The sequence below is a fragment of the Maniola jurtina genome, chromosome 7 (genome assembly GCF_905333055.1).
Source record: "Maniola jurtina chromosome 7, ilManJurt1.1, whole genome shotgun sequence".
In the NCBI taxonomy this organism is placed as follows: domain Eukaryota; kingdom Metazoa; phylum Arthropoda; class Insecta; order Lepidoptera; family Nymphalidae; genus Maniola; species Maniola jurtina.
The window spans coordinates 13957443-13977888 of record NC_060035.1 but is presented as its reverse complement, the minus strand read 5'-3'; the positions used below and the strand labels follow the sequence as shown (position 1 = coordinate 13977888).

Here is a 20446-nt window from a genome sequence, read left to right as displayed (position 1 = left end):
AATAAACTAAACATATTATAACTTATGACGATTCACCTTCGACTCACACAAACTAATACCATTCTGATGACAAAACTGTATTAATTTGTCCATACTATCTATACTAATATTATAAAGAGGAAACCTTTGTATTTTTGTATGTTTGTATTGAATAGGCTCAAAAACTACAGGACCGATTTCAAAATTTCTTTTACCATTACTTAGAGGGATTCTTCCGAATCCGTATAGGCTATATTTTATCCCGGAAAATAGAAAAAATAAATGTCCACCCGTGCGAAACCGGGGCGGGTCGCTAGTCAATAGATATAGAGAATAAAATCAGTTTGAGTAAATCGTCCGCTAGCTCTTATACTACTGGATGACTGCAAGCAGAATATTTTTACGTATCTGATCACTCTTGTATCGGCTATTAACACTCCAGCTATGGGAGTTTAAACTGTATTCTTTGATTTATTATTCTGTAATTTTTTGCGATTAATTGAATGGTAATAAACTGCTAAGGTGGTGTTTTTGTGATAGTGTTTGGTGGAATTACGTTTGAATTATTTGTTTGTACATATATATTTTTTGCGTACGAATAATCGTTTATTATAGTATTAATTGGCAGTGTTGGATGGATCAATTTCTTCTAAAAATTAAGGGTTTTTTTTCATTTAATTATTATTTGAGTTAAGTATAGCTATTTTTAAAAACAATTAAAGTTTTAAAATGTTAATATTTTTTGCACGCATAATATAGTAAGTAGGAATATGTTTTTAAAAATTATCCTTATTCGGGCAAATAAAACTATTTTTATCTTTTATCAATAAATAAAAACATTAAAATAGGCTAGAATATTTAATTTTAATAATTTAAAAATGTCTGCGCTAAATAACAGTAACAGGTTTAAAAAGAAAGGTCACGTAACGGTGGCCTCTCCGTCACTAACTACATACAAACGTAGTTCGGTTCTCATTTGAATATAAAAAAAACAAACTCGATGTTATTCTCATTTGAATATTAAAAAATTAAACTCGATATAATTTTGTAGGCAAGTTCTAAGAAGTAATATCTATGTCTGTGATTTATCAGATTCCCGTAAAAATAACTACTTTTAAAGTTACACGAGTTAAAATATTAGTACCTATGTAAATTTTTGAGACTGTGACGTTCAAACTGAATGTTTTGAAAAAAAAATCTGATAAACTACAGGCATAGGTCCTTGAACGGATCTACAAAATTTATAGGTATGAGTTTGATTGGTTTGTATTCAAATGAGAGCCAAACTACGTTTGTGTTTATCGGATTGAGTACGCTGCGTAGGCCCTACTGGCCCTACAGCGTCACTGGGTGGGGTGGCGAAAGTATTTACAAAATATATATGAGTTTGATTGGTTAATATTCAAATGATAGCCAAACTTCGTTTGTATGGAGCGAGTGTCTGAGAGATCCCTCGTAGTATACCTACCTGATAGGTACAGTGCGTACAAAGAAATATCAAAATACTACATTTATGATAATGATATTCATATACTTATCAAAATACGTACATTAAATTCATTAATTTATTCCAAAATTATTCTGGTAAAAGATAATTATCTACCATCTCAAATATTTCGTCCGTATTAATATTTCCACTTTAGACTAAGTAGGTATAATAATATTTTTAAATTTAACATATGAAACGGACCGTATTTTATAATAATATTTCATCTGTTTTAATAAAATAATATGTGCGACTCTACAATGTAAACAAAACTTTTATAAATAATCAAATACGTACTAACCTGACGCCAATTCAAAATACTTGTTATTTCCAAGAACTTTCTCTGACTGGTGCCTATACTTATACTTTCGAACACTTTTTCTACAAAGAAGAAAACAACTTTTCTATAATTACATAACCATGTACCTCATACATAGATTTACATTTTTATCATATGACCGCAGCTTTTGCGTGGATTTAGGTTTTCTGAAAATCCCGAGAGAACTCTTTAATTTTCCGGGATAAGAAGTAGCCTATGTCACTCTCCAGAACTTTAACTATAGCCATGCAGTATGTTAAAAATCACATCGATCAGTTGCGTTGCGACTTGATTGAACGAAAATCTAATAAACCAACAGACAAACACATTTTCGCATTAAAACTTTAAACTAGTTAGCCTTATCTAATTACTATACAAATCATGCCCGCGTGGAATGGTGCCAAGAATACTGGTTGCATTTTCACGCTGGTCAGCCAGGCTGTTCCGTTGCGCAAAAAATGAGCCAGCCCTTCTGTCACCCGATGAGGCTATTAAACGCGGTGAAATGTCTCATAATTTTTTTTTAGCACTAAGACTCCATGGCTTTAGGGTCTCCACGGCAAACGGAACAAAAATGTAACTCTCAGTAAGAGAGGCCTCAATAATACTTACGCCGCTTGCCATTTTCAGCCATTTCTGCTGTGGCTAACATTTTTCTTTATTCATTTTCGCATTCATAATAATAATATGGGTAGTGAAATATGAGTAAGCAGTGATTATTATCTATAATGATTATTAAATAGTATTTTTAATTTATATTTCCATATTTCCTAGGCTTTTACCCGCTACTTCGTGGATTTATGTATTTTAAATGCGGATTACGACCATAGTACTGCGCCTACAGTTCACAAGGTCTATAGCTATTAGGTACTTACTTATTCAAAGTTGAGTACCCTAGAGGTGCACTAAGAAAGGATGTTGAAAAATTCCAACAAGATCTATAAATTCCTAACTCCTCCCGAACGAAGTCGCAGGAAACAGCTAATAATGAATATTTGCCAATTGAGATTTATTTGAAGCTGACTGTACCTACTTGTATGTCAGTTTTATTGTATTCATGTCTCAATATTTTTTTTGCTCGTTCAACGAACCATCAGTTATTTTATCTGCATAAATCATAATAATCCATACTATAGATCATAAATACCAAAGTGTCTGTCTGTCTGCTATCTTTTCTTGGACCATCCGTTTGACCGATTTTGACAAAATTCGATACAGAAATAGTTTGCATCCCGGACTTAGATAAGTACCTACATGCTTTTTTTTATTCCGGAAAAGAGATCTTATGGGATTTTCAAAAACCGAAATCCACGTGGATGAAGTTGCGGGTATCATTTATTTCGTATGGGATAGCTTGCATCCTGGACACATCCTGGACAGGCTACTTTTTATCCGCAGGATTTTTGAATACTAAATCCACGTGAACGAAGTCGCGAGCATCGTCTATAGATGATATGGTATAATAATACCTACTTAGAACTGGTTTATGTATCTCTTTAGTTTTCATTCTTAAGTACTAGTTTTTGTTTGGATGAGTGAATAAATTTCATAAATAATAATTAATTATTCTTCATCACCCATCGCCAGCTCACCACTAAGCGCGGGTCTCTTCTGAGTGAGAAGGGCTTAGTCCACCACGCTGGCCAAATGCAGATTGGCGGACTTCACACACCTTTGAGTACACTACGGGAAACTCTCGGGCATGCAAGTTTCCTCATAGTTCTAAAAAGTTAAGAGATGCGCCCGGCATCACACCTTGACCCGGCCTATCGAATAGGAGACCGACGTTTTAACCACTAGGCTAGATCGAAAATTTTAATGTTACGCTCAAAGACTGAAAACGCCCACTGAGCGAAAAAACAGCTCAAACAACAAAAATCGCAGAAAAATCATAACTCATAACGCGAAATTCGTGTTATGGCTCTTACACTAACCACTAAGCTTAATGGTCTATGGGCTCTTATGAAAACAACTCACAACTCGTTGTGCCAATGAAAAAAAGCCACGCTATGTTCTGTGCACTAAACCAGCTCAAAATCTGAGCACTCCGACTCCACGTAGTCTTGTTAGTCCTGCCGCTAAAGTGTTTTTGTAAAACGCGAAGGAAGAATTTCGCGAAGGAGGTCTTGAATGAAGCGAAGCTACGCGGCCGAGTCGAGCAAAGGGGAGAGGCGGTGAGCGAAGCCATAGCGAAACGAAAGTCGTGTAGGTGAGCTGAATAAAGAAGCGACGAAGCGTGTCTTCTGGCGTAGCCCATTTACAAACTTGATAATATGACAAAAAATGAGGAAGAATAGTGAGGATAAAAATCAAGTTTTTAAACGGGCTATGCCAGAAGACTCAGTCCGTCGCCCTTTCATTCAGCTCGCCTACTCGACCTTTGTTTCACTACGGAGGTCGCCGGCTCGCTTCACTCACCACCTTTTCCCCCTTCGCTGCACTTGGCTCCGTAGGCTCGCTTTATTCAGAACCTTCTTCGCAAACTTCTTCCTTCGCGCTTTACAAAAACACTCTAGCGGCAGGAGTAACAAGACTGCGTGGAGTCGGAGTGCTCAGATTTCGAGCTGGTTTAGTGCTCAGAACATAGCGTGGCTTTTTTTTTTCACTGACACAATGCGTTGTGAGCGTTTTCATAACATAAACACTCTAGGGGTAGGACTAACAAAACTGCGTGCAGTCAGAGTGCCCAGATTTCGAATTGGTTTAGTGATTGTTCAAAACGCATCGTGGCTTTTTTCAGTGCCACAAAGCGTTGTGAGCGTTTTCATAAGTGCTCAGGACGTGTTGTAAGCGTTTTCGTTAAGACCCATAACACGAATTCTGCCACGAGCTGTTTTTTCGCTCAGTGAGCGTTTTCGGTCTTTATGCGTAACATATGTTTAATTGCCTCTTTAATTAAAAATAACAACTTGTTTCTTGTAAAAGCATCCTTATCCTTAGCATTGAGCTTCTTTTTTGCTAGATACCTATTCGTATTTTACCAAACGCTTATGTAACCGGATGTAGGTAACTACTGTGTAAGCGAGTAAATATTATGATAACCGGTGTTTTAGACCGAACTCATTTTCCATGACCACTGTTTACACACTAGTGTTAGTTTTTTATGGATGACTAGCTTCCCCGGCTTCGCTTGTGTAGAATTTTTGAAAATCAATGAGGATATGTGAATCTGAAAGCTGAGCCGGTTGTGTCCACCTAACTTGGTTATGAACGGATTCATCAAGTTTTAATAACCTCGACTTAAGAGTGCTTTTAACTTTTCACGAAATATCAAGGTAAGTAGGTGCGATGTTTCCATGACCTTTCTGCCAGATATTGCTTATTTAAAGCAAATATAATCATTTCAAATATGTTAAATTAATTTTTTGTTTCCCAACAAGCTCCAAATTCCCGTGAAATACGTAAATTGTTCTAAATCGTACACAATCAAATATAATCACATCATGTAATTATTGACAGTGACAATCGCGATTTCCATAACTATTTTGCAGACACAACTAGCTACATACCTAGCGTTTAGCGTTCGCTCTTCCGTAAATTGCAACAGATTAAACGGATTTTATACGTCATTGTTGAATAAATCGCTAGGAATAAGCTAGAAATTTTCCATAAATATTATCTAGTGGCCCCCTCGGCTTCGCATGGGTAGCAAAAAAATTCATAGATTGTCGGTTGTATAATTAAAATTATTAAAAATTGGTTTAAGAGAAAAAACTCCAAAGTATAATACAGTTATAGATAATATAAATTGTTCTTAGAAAGGCAAAGACGTAGTGAACGATAGCCTTTTTTATTGATTGGGGGGGGGGGGGGGGGGGTTATGTGGGATTTCTACCACTAAAAGGAATGGCCTACCTCGATGGCCATCCTGAGGCTCCGGGAACTCTTACGAACGTGCGCCGGTGCCTCTCTTGTGCGACGCCTAGTGGGCTCATCCTGGAGGATACACTCCCCTGGCCTCATGGACTTGGCATGTAGTACGATACGTAGTGTACGATAGCCCAGTGACTAAGAAGTCGATGTCCTATTCGGGAGGTCGGGAGTTCGATCCCGGGCATGCCCCTGTAACTTTTCGAAGTTAAGTGCGTTTTAAGCAATTAACCACTTTATCATTATTTTTAACATATAACATAATTAACATTTATATCACTTTCTTTAACGGTGATGGAAAACATCGTGAGGTAACCTACATGCCTGAGAGTTCTTTATAATGAACTCTAAAGGTGTGTGAAGTCTACCAATTTAGCCAGCTAACGGACAGTGGCCTAAATCCATCTCATTCTAAGAGTAGGCATTCGGCAAATCAACTGGCCATACAATAGTATCGAATAGGTGCGAGATACGGCGAATGGTGGTGGGATGCTTTAGCCGTGGAATCCCGATAGTGGAGCTAAACCATACGAAATTTTTCGGGCAAATAGGTACCGTAAGTAGTGTAGCACCTTAATGATCATATTCGCGTGGCATGGTTATGCACATGCGTAAGGTGTGTGTGGTGTGTTTATAGAAAAAGTTCATAAGTGCGATAGGTTTTTGATGCAATAGTTTCGCGGAATTGCTACTCGAATTCTGAAGCCGCCCATACATACGATTAGCTAGACGGACAACCTTTTTTTTTTGGTTTTTTTTTCGTGGGGAAATCGCGCCCGGAGAGGCACAGCATGGAGTTATGTCGGACTCTTACCGACTAAAACCCCCACGGTAGACGGACAACCTAGGACAACAACCAATAAACTTAACCTGCTATCATTGTTAGCGATAATATCAACTGATATTAAATTATTTGAGGAACGTTAAGGAGGTGAAATCGATAACAAATAAGTCTACCATGCCAATTAACCGATAGGAAATTTTGGTCAATTATCATTAAATTTATCCTCCTCGCTTTTAAAAAAACCGTTATTCATAAATTATGCATATATCTTTTTTATTACTTCTATTACATAATATACATAAAGCTGAAATCAAGACAATCATTTCGACTATTTTATAATGTCGCTCAGTACATTAAAAATTATTATTATTGACGCTCTGTTTTAAGCTTATTTCCGCAACTTCATCTACATGGATTTAGATTTTTTAAAGATCTTTCTGAAAATTCTGAAATTTTCAATTTCTGAAAATCGTTTCTTAATGAGGGTCTACGTTATAAGGAGAACCTAATGAAATATCTCAATAATGAAATATCTATACCCAGTGGTTTGAGCTGTATGTTTATATGTTAGTTCGTAAATCATCCTTTATTATAATATATATTATACGAGTACAATAGAACAATACGATTCAAACTATGATAACACGACTTTATAATCATCAGTAGGTATTAATAAAACTAGCGTTGATCCACCCAATACACAACAAAAGCCAATTATCTTTGACTACGTTTATCATTATCTACGCTTAATTGATATCAAACAAATATATCGAACAAGTAAATAATAAAAGCAATTATAATGTCTGCCACATTGATGTTCATTGTGTTAAATTGAACATTGCAACTCTGATTGTCGTCCGCGCCTCAATAGTTTCAAATTAAAATGAAAATATACGTACAACCGTAGAAGAAGCAGAAAGCCTACACACTTTTGCCATCATGGCAGACAAACAAGAGAATATAGAAAAAATTGAAGAAAAACCTTTGAATAAAGAGAAGGAACAGCTGAGTAACAAAGAAAAAAGTTTTACAGAAAAGCTTTGGTATGTAAAGGATAACATTACTGTTGAGCCGTTACTAGCCGGCCTGATCATACCTAGTGTGATATCTCGCTTTGCGATGACCAATTTCAATTTGGACAAAGCCTGCAGAGTCTATTTCGAATTCGAAGATCACATTTGTAACGCTTTAGTCAAAAAGAATAGCAATAACTACTCAAGCTATGAGAAAGAAGTACAAAAGTTAATATCCTCGATCGATATATGGAAGGGTATTCTTCATACTGGATTACCTTTTATCATGATTATGTTTTTGGGGGCATGGAGTGACAGAACAGGGAAAAGGAAAGTTTGCATTTTACTCCCAATCTTCGGTGAATTGTTGACGTCGTTGAATAACTTGGTGAACGTTTACTTCTTCTACGAAATTCCGGTTCATGTGACAGTGTTTTTAGAGACGTTCTTCACAGCTGCGACGGGAGGGTGGATGACTATGTTCCTTGGTGTGTTTAGTTTCATTAGTGATATAACATCAGAAGAAACCCGTACCTTCAGGGTTGGTCTCGTGAACATCGGAATGACAGCAGGACTCCCCATTGGAATTGGTTTGAGTGGGTTCTTGCTGAAAGTGCAACTGGGATACTACAGTATATTTGCTTTAACAACCGGCATGTTCGTTGCTGTACTTCTGTATGGATGCTATTGTCTGAGTGAACCTGATGAATGGCTAAAGGAACGGGGGATGCCCACTGTAAGTATCATTATGATAATTTTTTCAAAGAATATGCTAGATTAAAATATTATGACCCCTCAGATACAGTTTTTGCTTGAATTCTACTCTCATATTGGTTTTTCTAATAAAATCTACTGAGATTGTATATTCTCTATTATATTATGTCATGCATTATATTCATGCGTGTGTAACGTGTGTTATGTAATGCATCTTCTCGACCTATCGGACGGACCTTTCGCTACTCTTAAAAGCTTAATGATTTGATAAGCACTATATACAACTTCTACCTCCAACTTTAATCAAAGTTTACTAAAGCCTAAAATCACACGTTGAAGATATTACACACACAGGAGTTGAAGATAACAACAAGTTTCAATTAAAAATATTTAATTTTATATCATCATCGCCTACTTCTCTTATTGATACAATTATTATTGCATCTATAACCGGTATCTTGTTTACGATTACAACATTTTTATCATTATTTATTGATGCAATGCTCAATAGCATTGCCTGTTCATGTACTTATCAATTACCTCAGAGACTGGAGAACAATGGATCACGTTTTTGTGCTATGTCTGCCACTAGAGAAATGACAACACGTGTGTTTACATACGTATTTATCGCTAATCTATTTATGAAATGGTTCTGTACAGTAAGCAAGTGATGTAAGCTCAATTATAGGTAAATTCCCCTTCGGGCTGATGCTAAGCCAGGGGTTTTTACAAACGTTGTCAGCTACTAGAGAAATGACAACACGTGTGTTTACAAGCGTATTTGTCGCAAATCTGTTAATAAAATGGTTCTGAAAAGTGAGCAAGTAAAACTACAACTATAGAAACTACAGGAACTCTAGGATTGTTTCTTTCGGGCTGGTGCATGTCCAGCTGGTCCGATCGTTATATCTATCATCTATCGACAGATAGTAGATATAACTATAGATATGACGATAGATATGTGGATGATATATTTAATATCAACCATCTATCTATCGTCATTTATATTATATCTGTCCGATCATTGTATCTATTTATAATCTATTGCTGTTATGTTGCTTAAAATCCCGTGGGAACTCCTATATTTTCTGGGATTAATAGTATTTTCAAGCTTGTATTTTAAAGGTGACCTATCCCTTTGTCAATTTGGTCAATTAAAGAGCTTGAACCGTGAAAAGGTACAGACAGACACTTATGTAACATTAGTATTCTATATATATATAGTATATTATATAGATGGATTATTATCTTCAATAATATTACAATCCTTAGTAATAGATACACATTCCGTGCTGTAAAATGTGCTATTTACGTCTGGAAATATATTTATTTATTACTAGCTGTACCCGCGACTTCGTTCGCGTGGAATAGTGACTTTTCGGACGGACGCTCGGGCGCGAGGCGTGTAGTACGTACTCTGTACGTTAAAAATGTTCGCCGTGATTCTTTAAATTGACATAACTTTTTTATTTATTAACCAATTGACATGAAATAAACACTAAATGTTAAGTGAAGCTTACTACAATTTATTAGTGAAAACCGTATCTAAATCGAATAAGCCGTTTCTGATATTAGCGTGCACAAACACACAGACAAACAGACAAACAGACAAAAAAAAATTAATTACAATTTCGGGTTCGGCATCGATATAATAACAACCCCTGCTTCTTTTTTTTATATATTTCCATTGTACAGACACCACTTTTCTACAATTTTATTATATGTATAGATTATACTATACATATATACTAAGATATAAAAGATCAAGCTACATACATAAAATGTATGACATATTTGTTTGTGTTTTTGATAGTAATGATAGAGTTATTTACAATCGCTAATAAATTAGATAAACAATTTAAATACATTATTATTTATAAGCTGATTGTTATTATTTTACATGAAAAACGAATATTTTCATGCAGGAGTTCAATTCACCTGTAGCTCATGTTTTTACAGCATACTTAATTAATAATAAGTAAGTTCGTAAGTTGTGCAATGTTTTGTCGTCTTTTGTTTGAAAAAACTGGCCAAGTGCGAGTCGGACTACCACACGGAGGGTTCAGTACCATCGCACAAGATATACCTTTATCTTGAACTCTGCTAGTTAATAACGGTCTGCGCCATCCATATGTGATTTAGTGAATTAAATTTTTCGTGAACACATTTTTTTTGTATGATATAACCACAATTTCACGGTTTTCGGATTTATTCCTTTACTTGTGCTAAAAGAGCTACCTACCTGCCAAATTTCATGATTCTAAATCAACGGGAAGTACCCTATAGGACAGACGGACAGACGGACAGATGGACAGACAGACGGCTGGACAGACGGACGGACAGTTGGACGGGCAGACGGACAGATGGACAGACAGACGGATAGACAGACGGATGGACAGTGGGACGGGCAGACGGACAGATGGATAGACAGACAGACGGACGGGCAGACGGACGGACAGACAAACGGACAGACGGACGGACGGACGGACGGAAGGACAGACAGACAGGCAGACAGACAGACAGGCAAGCAGACAATGGGTTTCAAGGAATCCACAATGTCTAGGCTCTATGTGGTTTAGAAACATTATTTTTAGATATTTTCAGTTTATTACTTTAATTTTTCGATGTATAAAATGATTCTTATTTGGGTCACTACGCACACATTCTTAAATGTGATTAGATTATAATTGCTCGTAGGTATGTTCTAAATAATATTTGTATTATAGAGATTAAGTAATTAGGGATTAACTACATAATTTACATCGTACCTACTATTAAGGAAATTCAGGTGCGTGGAAAATCAGAGTAATACACAGGAAAGTTTCAATCTTTTAAATGCGCAATCGGAATTATTTTACTTTAATATTAACAAAGATATTAAAGTTTGTTTAGTTTAATATGAAACGCTAAACTTTTGGACTCTGAGGCCATCCTCAGGAAATGTAGAATTATAAGTCCATGCATTGTGCATTATAAGATCTACATTTTCTAAGAATGCTCCAGTGTCGAAGTATGCTTTGGGGATATGTGTGGTACACTGCGTGGTGGCTGACTTTTCCTACATGTTCGGTAGAGGGAGGGCGGGTGGTGCATACTTTGGTTCCTTGGATAAATATCTGACCAGCTTTACAAGTTGACCATATCTGTTGATACTGACTAATGACCAAGACTTTAAAGGATCGTGTTAGATTACAGACAGGACAGGTGTCAGCTTTTTTGCGGCTTACCACACCGACCCAAAAAATGTCCACTTAAGGTAATTGCTATTTGACAAATCGCAAAAATGCTGTACTTTGAAGTAAATTGTTTATTTTTCTAAAGCATTAACATCTATTAAATACATGCAATTAAAAACTTCAGTTTGTGAAGATTATAAGGGCCTTTTTTAATTTAGTATACATTATCCCAATAATAAAAAAAAACAAGTTGAAAACATTGCTGTTCGCAACTTGTTCTGTAAAAGTTTTCTTTAACATCTTGATACTTTGAAGCCAACCTCCAGAAAATGATATGTTTAGGTTTAGCAATCAATTTGAACTGTTAGTTTTATACTAAATGTTTTTCATTTCTTAAATAATCTAAAACTAACCAAAAAACTTCCTGTGCTATTTATTTTCTTGCAGGCGCTCTATGGAATTCAGTGTCCACTGGACTGTCATGGCGGAAGGACTGTGCGCGTCATTTCGTCGCAAAATATTATTTAAAATGAATTTAAGCTTATTATTTTTGAATGAAAGTTGTGTTTATAATCGTTGAAAAATAAAATAGGGATTTTTTCATTTCTAAATGAAGCCTGCTTATATACTAAAATTTATTCGAAAGTTACGGTTTTACCAGGTAAATACTCGGAGGTTGTCATAGATTATGATGACAGATAGTAAGTGTTCTAAATAGGTATTATACCTATGTTTTTTAGGAGATAGCGCGCCTCGTTTCGGGCGCCGTGTTCCGAAATGGATTTCGTAGTAGTGCAAATTTGGTGCAAGCCCCACATGACGGAGGGGTATGCGTCAGGCATTTCCTGTGTACAAAAAAGACCTATATTTCGGATCCATTTTTCATCACTGACATCATGCACTATTCAAAGACTGGTCTTCAAGCATTGAGGAATTTTGGACGAGAGACATCTCGAAGGTTCCCGAAGGCTGCCTAACTGAGTTAGATTTGTCGGCTAGCTAGCTTTTTTTGAAATTGGACCTACTTAGCTGGATTGTGTGTTAGAGATTTCTTATGAGATATTATATGTACATAATATAACCATCATAAGGAAGCTCAGATTCATGCTGCGGGCAATGGGGAGAGCCTAAAGGTTGGAACGCCATTTCGGCGGCCGTGTTTCCTGCCATATATACCATAGATACCTGCAAGCCAAGAGTGAATAGGCATCTTCCAGGTAAGCGTGCTCCAACTTGGACCTCATCATTGCTTTCTTTAAAGCATGATTGTCGTCAAGCGCAAGCGCAAAGATTCAGGCGGCGCAAACCCGTAGCATGTGGAAGACCCTATTAAAGACCTATGTTCACTGTGGACGTCTGTCGGTTGATGTTGATGATTATGTCTTTAGTGCAAGTAGTTCAGTAGTTTCAGAGTTTATCGATAACAAACAAACAAACCTTTCCTCTTCATAATATATGTACTTAGTAGCGCAAACTTGGAAAAAATCTCGTGGAAACTCTTTGATTTTCCGAGATAAATGTAATTTTACCTGGCAGCCCTAATCAATTTTATCACTGATAATAATAACTAATTCATAACCGTTAAAACTAAGAGTCAAAATCTCGTTTTTCTAGTCGAGTTCCGTAGGCTCTTTGAACCCACCGCATTATTATCCCAAGAAAACCTACCATTAGATGTAGGAAAGAGGTCACAACCCTCAGCAATAAAGAATACGATGCGGAGAGAGATGTCACTCTCAAGGTCTTTAAATGTATCCATGCAAAAAACCACGTCGACTGGTTGCTCCGTTGCAGCGTGATTGAATATTAAACCAACAAACACACTTTCGCATTTGAAATATGGCCAGTGATTATAAGAAACAGTTTAAATCTCTCTCTGAGAGACGTTAGGCAAAGTGAACACGAATTATGACACTTCTGTGTTCTTATACAAGCTTAGGTCTCTCAATTTTGTCAATTAATGTCAAATTTCTTTCTCAGATCAAAACCTAGTAAGTGGTTTAAATTCAAGAGAAGTTTAGGCCGTAGTCTTCAACAAGAAACTCGGCGGTTGCTCTTTTCAAAGATTTGATGTACAATATTAAATTGCTTAAAACGCACATAACTGAAAAGTTAGTAGTGCGTGATTCCAGGATCGAACCCCCGACTTTCGATTAGGAGGCGGACGTTCTAACCACTAGGCTATGACAGTTTTTAAATTAAAGGGGTTTAAATATTTTAGTGTGAAGACTGGCCTACACATTTATTCATTAGATGTGCATCACTTTCTTTTTTAGGGTTCCGTACCTCAAAATGAAAAACGGAGCTCTTAAAGGATCACTTTGTTGTCTGTCCATTTGTCCGTCCGTCCGTCAAGAAAACCTATACAGTACTTCCCGTTGATCTAGAATCACGAAATTTGTTCTCGGATTTATTCCTTTACTTGGGCTATGAGAGTTGAGACCTATCTACCTGCCCATAATTCTAGGTTAACGGGAAATACCCTATCGGTTTTCTTGACAGACACGACAGACGGACAGACGGACAGAAAGACAGACAACAAAGTGATCCTATAAGGGTCCCGTGTTTCCTTTTGAGATATGGGACCCTAAAAACATTATGTAAGTATGCAAAGTATTTCCCTTGCAAGCCATATTTAACAGTTGACATGTAGAGGTCATTGACTTTTCCTATCTTACTTTTAAGTTTTAATGCATCATTAAGTATTTACTGTTTTGACATGGTATTTAGATAATGGGTGATATTTATTTTATTTAATCTAATTCCTTTGAAAAACTTAGTAAGGCGCATTAATCTATAAAAAACCTAGCCAGTTCATAGACTTACTATGTTTTAAAATGGTCAAAGCGACTTACTAGCTTTTAATTTTACTTTAATGTGGGTGTCCTTACAATACAACGGGACATACTATGAAAGTTAGGCTTATGACATAAAACGATTTTCGGAAAAATGACATTTACTTTGTTTTGATATGGGGCGGTCGATATAATTAGGTACTAGGGTAAAGGCTCAAGTAAATGAACAGATTGGACGTTTTTACATGTATTAAGAGCTGGAATAAAAAACCGGCTGATATACCTTTTTTAAATATTTTCTTACAAATTCTTACACTTTTTTCAATTTCAATTTCAAAACCGTGTTCCGTTCAAACCGTTCAAAAGTGTGTGTGCGTGCGTCCATGTGTGTGTGTGAGTGTGTGTGAGTATATACTTGTCTGTATGTTTGTACGAGTGTTTGTTAGTGTGGTATTGCGTTGTATAACCACATGAGTAGCGAACAGAGTCAAAGCTTCATACAAGCGCGCTACGATAGGTACACTACTACAAGCTTGAGGCGCGTGTGTGCGTGAGCACAGGCGCTACGTCGCGTACGGAGAGAAATCGGTTTATACCGGCTCGGCCTGTGCTCAAGCTCAGGGGCTGCAGTACACGTCGCGCGTCGTGTTTTCATTTAATTTAATGTTAATGATAATAATTTAAATAGTGTTTAAAATCTATTTTCTTGAACTGTCATAGATTTTGTTCAAAATCAATATTTGAGGATCCCTAGGATCACAAAACAGGATATTGTTACCAAATTTAAAAAAATCGACGCCATTTTGAAATTCTTTGTTAATTGACCGATTTCGTTCAAAATCGATATTTAGAGCTCCCTGGGATCACGAAATAAGAAACTGTTACCAAAATTTAAAAAAGTCGACGCCATTTTGAAATTCTTTGTAAATTGACCGATTTCGTTCAAAATCGATATTTAGAGCTCCCTGGGATCACGAAATAAGAAACTGTTACCAAAATTTAAAAAAGTCAACGCCATTTTGAAATTCTTTGTTAATGGACCGATTTCGTTCAAAATCGATATTTAGAGCTCCCTGGGATCACAAAATAAGAAACTGTTACCAAAATTTAAAAAAGTCGACGCCATTTTGAAATTCTTTGTTAATTGACCGATTTCGTTCAAAATCGATATTTAGAGCTCCCTGCGATCACAAAATAAGAAACTGTTACCAAAATTTAAAAAAGTCGACGCCATTTTGAAATTCTTTGTTAATTGACCGATTTCGTTCAAAATCGATATTTAGAGCTCCCTGCGATCACAAAATAAGAAACTGTTACCAAAATTTTAAAAAGTCGACGCCATTTTGAAATTCTTTGTTAATTGACCGATTTCGTTCAAAATCGATATTTAGAGCTCCCTGCGATCACAAAATAAGAAACTGTTACCAAAATTTTAAAAAGTCGACGCCATTTTGAAATTCTTTGTTAATTGACCGATTTCGTTCAAAATCGATATTTAGAGCTCCCTGGGATCACAAAATAAGAAACTGTTACCAAAATTTAAAAAAGTTGACGCCATTTTGAAATTCTTTGTTAATTGACCGATTTTGTTCAAAATCGATATTTAGAGCTCCCTGGGATCACAAAATAGGAACCTGTAACCAAAATTTAAAAAAGTCAACGCCATTTTGAAATTCTTTGTTAATTGACCGATTTCGTTCAAAATCGATATTTAGAGCTCCCTGGGATCACAAAATAAGAAACTGTTACCAAAATTTAAAAAAGTTGACGCCATTTTGAAATTCTTTGTTAATTGGCCGATTTTGTTCAAAATCGATATTTAGAGCTCCCTGGGATCACAAAATAGGAACCTGTAACCAAAATTTAAAAAAGTTGGCACCATTTATAATTCTTTCTAAATTGACTGATTTCGTTCAAAATCGATATTTAGATCTATCGATCGATATTTAAAGATCGATATTTAAACTAGGCAATCACAACAAAAACAAACTTTACCATCTTGTTGAACAAATAACTATTGTTAATTAAATTGTATCCTCCAGTGCCAGCCCTACCAAAATAGTTATAAATTTTGCTCGCTTCTTAGAAGCTTTGCCTCTGTTTGCTACTCTATGGTATAACACCATGTTAGCAAATCTTAGTATATTTTTAACCGACTTTAAAAAAAGGAAGAGGTTCTGAATTCGTTGGTATCTTTTTTTTTATGTATGTTCCCCGATTACTCAAAGACGCCTGGACCGATTTGGATTTTTTTTTTGTTTGATAGGGTATACTTTGCAAGTGGTCCCATATAAATTTGGTAAAGATCTGATGAATATCTTTGAAGATGGAGAACAGAACTCCTCAATGGATAAGAGCAAATTCAATTTTTTTTTAATGTATGTTCACCGATTGCTCAAAGACGCCTGGACCGATTTGGAATATTTTTTTTTTTTGAAAAGCTAGGTATACTTTGCAGGTGGTCCCATATAAATTTGATGAAGTTCTGATGAATATCTTCTGAGATGGAGAACAGAACTCCTCAATGGATAAGAGCAAATTGCTCGCGATCAGTGTAATTGCTTAGTAAACAGTAGGGTTTTAGCTGGGCATGGCATATTATTATAGTACAGTGGGGCCACTAAAAATTTTGAAATAAAAAATTTTCAAAATAAAAATAAAACCGACTTCAAAAACCACAATAACTTAAATTATTTTTTACTTTTTAGTGTTTGTGATTTTGAAGTCGGTTTTATTTTTCTTTTGAATTTTTTTTATATTTATTCTGGTATTCTTCTTTCTTGTATATGGATCCCTCTTGGGTATCCCCATTTCTCTCTGTCTTTGGTACTATCAAGCTAATTTTCTCTCGCGATTTGCACAATAGCATTAGACCAACGCGTCTTCGGTCTACCTACCTGTCCTTCTTTCATCTGTAAAAATCGATACAATATGACCATTTGCATTTCAGTTTTAGGGCATGTCTCAAGGTGTCTGTAGGCTTTGTCTTTTTTCTTATGTCTTCAATTCTCACTTTGAATATTTTTTGCTTAATTTATGCACCTTGCCATCGCCCTTTAGCAAGTCACTATTTCTTTTTATATTCTTTGTCTGGACCCATGTTTGGCTGGCATAGGTAAGGCATGGCAGGATGCATGTATCTATAACGGATCTTTTAAGATGTACTGGGTAAGCTCCTTTCATTCTTTCCTTTTGTGCCCAGTAAAACAAGCATACTCGGGCTACTTTGAGAACCCATTAGCAGCTAACAGCAAGGCCTGGACTCCAATTTTTATATGTGGAAGCTGTATTTCCTCGTTGCGTTTATGAGCAAATAAGAATAGTTAACTACTAAAAAAAATTTATAATTTGGCGCAAACCATCTAAACACCATGATGATTATTATTTCTGCGTTGTGAATATTACCAGAAGAAACAGCAAAAAAAATTGTTCCAAGCGGCTCTATTGTAACTTGCAGTCTGCAATTTGAACGATTCTGACTTCTGGTGATAAATCTGTACCTCAGCCCCAACCCAGTACCTCTAATCTACCATTCTACTCTTAACACATTCAGTAGCTGATGTTGCACTTCCAGCGACTTGGATGCAACAAGGGCGTTAAGTTTCATTTTCTCTGTAGTCATTTGGACTGTTTTCCAGAAAATTTAGGTGACTTTCAAACTAAGATAACTATACCAAAGGGGATAATATCATATGAAAGGGCTGTATTATACATTCTAAAACAGGTTTTATTTATTATTATTATGTAAAATAGTTTTTGATTTATCGCGCAAAATGTAGAAAAAAATATACAATAAGTCAAAAACTGAAAATCTGACATTTTTTTTAAAATTCCAAGCCGAAAATATACTTAAGAATTTATTAATAGGAATCGAGAGTTTATGCACTAGATAGAGTTCGTTCATTCACTGAAATTCCCAGTTCATTTACTGGCAATTTATCCTTTTGTTAAATAAAATAATTTATAATAATTAATACCACGCATTTTTTTGCGTTTTTGATATTTAAATAATTTAAGAGTGTATACCTACTGTGTATAGACACAGATAAAAAAAAATATAAAAATTATATATAGAACGATTCTCATAAATCTTAATTTTAGGTCAAAGTCAGGGTAGTCCTTATTCGTTCATTTACTGGATCTTTTACCCTCCTACGTCAAAATACTAAAAGTCCGCGTAAATTTCGCAGATTGAAATGTCTGCTTGATTAATTGTCAATAGAGGGTCATGACATGTCGAAATTGCTAGTTTGAAGGGGAAATCGTCAATGTCATTCGCATAGGTTTTCCTCTTAATTTGAAACACATTTGAAACGACACGTGACACTTGAGGTAATTAAAAGTCAATGACACTTGAAAATTCAATTTATAGGACGCTTTGAAGGGCCTTCTACTACTTAAATAATATAACTAGATGCCCTGGCACTAAATTTTTAACTATACCTTAAGTATATAAGGAAAACGGTTTGTAATTCTAAGAAGGAGAAATTGTATAACTGACTGACAGAACTTATACACCTCAAATAAAATACTGAGAGGACAGGTGTCAACTTTTAAGCCCACACAGCGAAAGATGTTCATTAAAAATTTAAATTGACACGTGATTATTGAGACACTCGTAATTAAAATTTAAAGGTCCATGAGTCATGACACTTCTGATGAGTTCAATTATATTTTTTATTTTTTTTGAAGGGCTTTTGGACCCCCTCGTAATGCATGTTTAAAATCATTATCTATATCCATACTAATATATCTGTCTGTCTGTCTGTTAGCTTTTCATGCCCCATCCGTTTTACCGACTTTGACGAAATTTAGTACAAGGTTAGCTTGCATCCCGTGGATGGACATAGGCAATGTTTTATCTCGGAAAATCAAAGAGTTCCCATGGGCTTTTTAAAAAACCGGCCAAATGCGAGTCAGACTCGCGCACCGAGAGAGGGTTCCGTACTCGGGTATTTTTTTGACACTATGCACGATAAATCAAAAACCATTATGAATAAAAATAAATAAAAATATGTTTTAGAATGTACAGGTAAAGCTTTTTCATATAATACCTCTTTTGGTATAGTTATCTTACTTTAAAAATTGAAAATACTAATTATTTATTTGTTCATGAACACATTTTTTTTTTTATGATTTAAGAACATATTCACGGTTTTCAGATTGTTTCCTTTACTTTTGCTATAAGCTCTACCTTTAACTGCCAAATTTCGTGATTCATACAGAACCCTTCGTGTGCGAGTCCAGCTTGCACTTCACCGATTTTTATTATCTGTTGAAACCTCGCGGGCAAACTATTAATATGAAATATCAGTGTTGTCGTTAATTTGTTTTATTCCGCTGAATTGAAACTAATATTGCATATTCAGCTGAAAATCGAAATGGGTCAGTAAGGGCTGAAACAAACTGTACGCGTGGCGGTAGCGTGGCGCGACGGAAACAGGGATGTCGCAAACTAATCAGCAACTCTTTGTCAAAATTTAAAACGCGCCCTTAGAATGGTAGCTTGTATCAAATAGTAAATGTGACATCATAATTTGGCGTTCTTTTTTAACTAAAAACTAACAGAGGACATGGACTTTAGTTATTTCGAAACACTTTTTATGTAAGAAATAATCACTAATAAATGATGTATTCTTGACATTTAACATTCCTATTGCAAGATGGAGAGTCTGGGTTATGTAATTGTTGCTAAACCATTAGTTGTATCCATCCGATTTCGATTTGCCAATTTTTGTTAAACAAAAAATCGACTGATGCAATTTATTTCTACATACGTTATTAGAATTCCGTATCTGCTGAGAAAAAAGAACCCTAATAGGATCACTTCGTAGTCTGTCTGTCTCACCGGTCAAGACCCGTCTAGGGAATTAAAACCCATAGGATACATCCCTATACCAAGATAACTATAAAAGGGAGGGAAAGAAGTAGATGAAGGGACAAAAGTGTTGTGCTGTGTTTTAGGCTGCGAGGCGGGCACACAGCCAACAAGGAGACAGCAGGGGTTTTAGCCGGTAAGAGTCCGGCACTACCCAGTGGGTGTCCATGAGGATTTCCCCTGCTGTATAAGAAAAAAAAAAAAGATAACTATAAAAAGTGGGGTATCATTTGAAAGAAAACCTGTAAATTAAAACAAATTTTTATTTATTTTTATGCATAACTAGCTGATGCCCGCGACTTCGTTCGCGTGGATGTAGGTTTTTTAAGAATCCCGTGGGAATTCTTTGATTTTTCCGGGATAAAAAGTAGCCTATGTGCTAATCCAGGGTATAATCTATCTCCATTCTAAATTTCAGCCCAGTCCGTCCAG

At 35.8% G+C, this 20446-nt stretch overlaps 1 protein-coding gene across 6 annotated transcripts in view; it reads left to right on the top strand.

Moving 5' to 3' along the window:
* Positions 1 to 391: 391 nt before the first annotated feature.
* The window catches only part of LOC123867085 (proton-coupled folate transporter-like), a 30028-nt gene continuing 9973 nt past the window's right edge, over positions 392 to 20446 (top strand). Inside the window, exons 1-2 of one of the 6 annotated variants that reach the window (XM_045908951.1) lie at positions 392 to 485; positions 7217 to 8187. In XM_045908951.1, coding sequence (XP_045764907.1) covers positions 7378 to 8187 — 810 coding nt within the window. In that variant the 5' untranslated portion in view covers positions 392 to 485; positions 7217 to 7377. Of the gene's footprint in view, positions 502 to 536; positions 553 to 7101; positions 8188 to 20446 lie in introns of those variants that run through there. The other 5 variants (XM_045908950.1, XM_045908954.1, XM_045908955.1 and 2 more) reach the window with 5 other exon arrangements.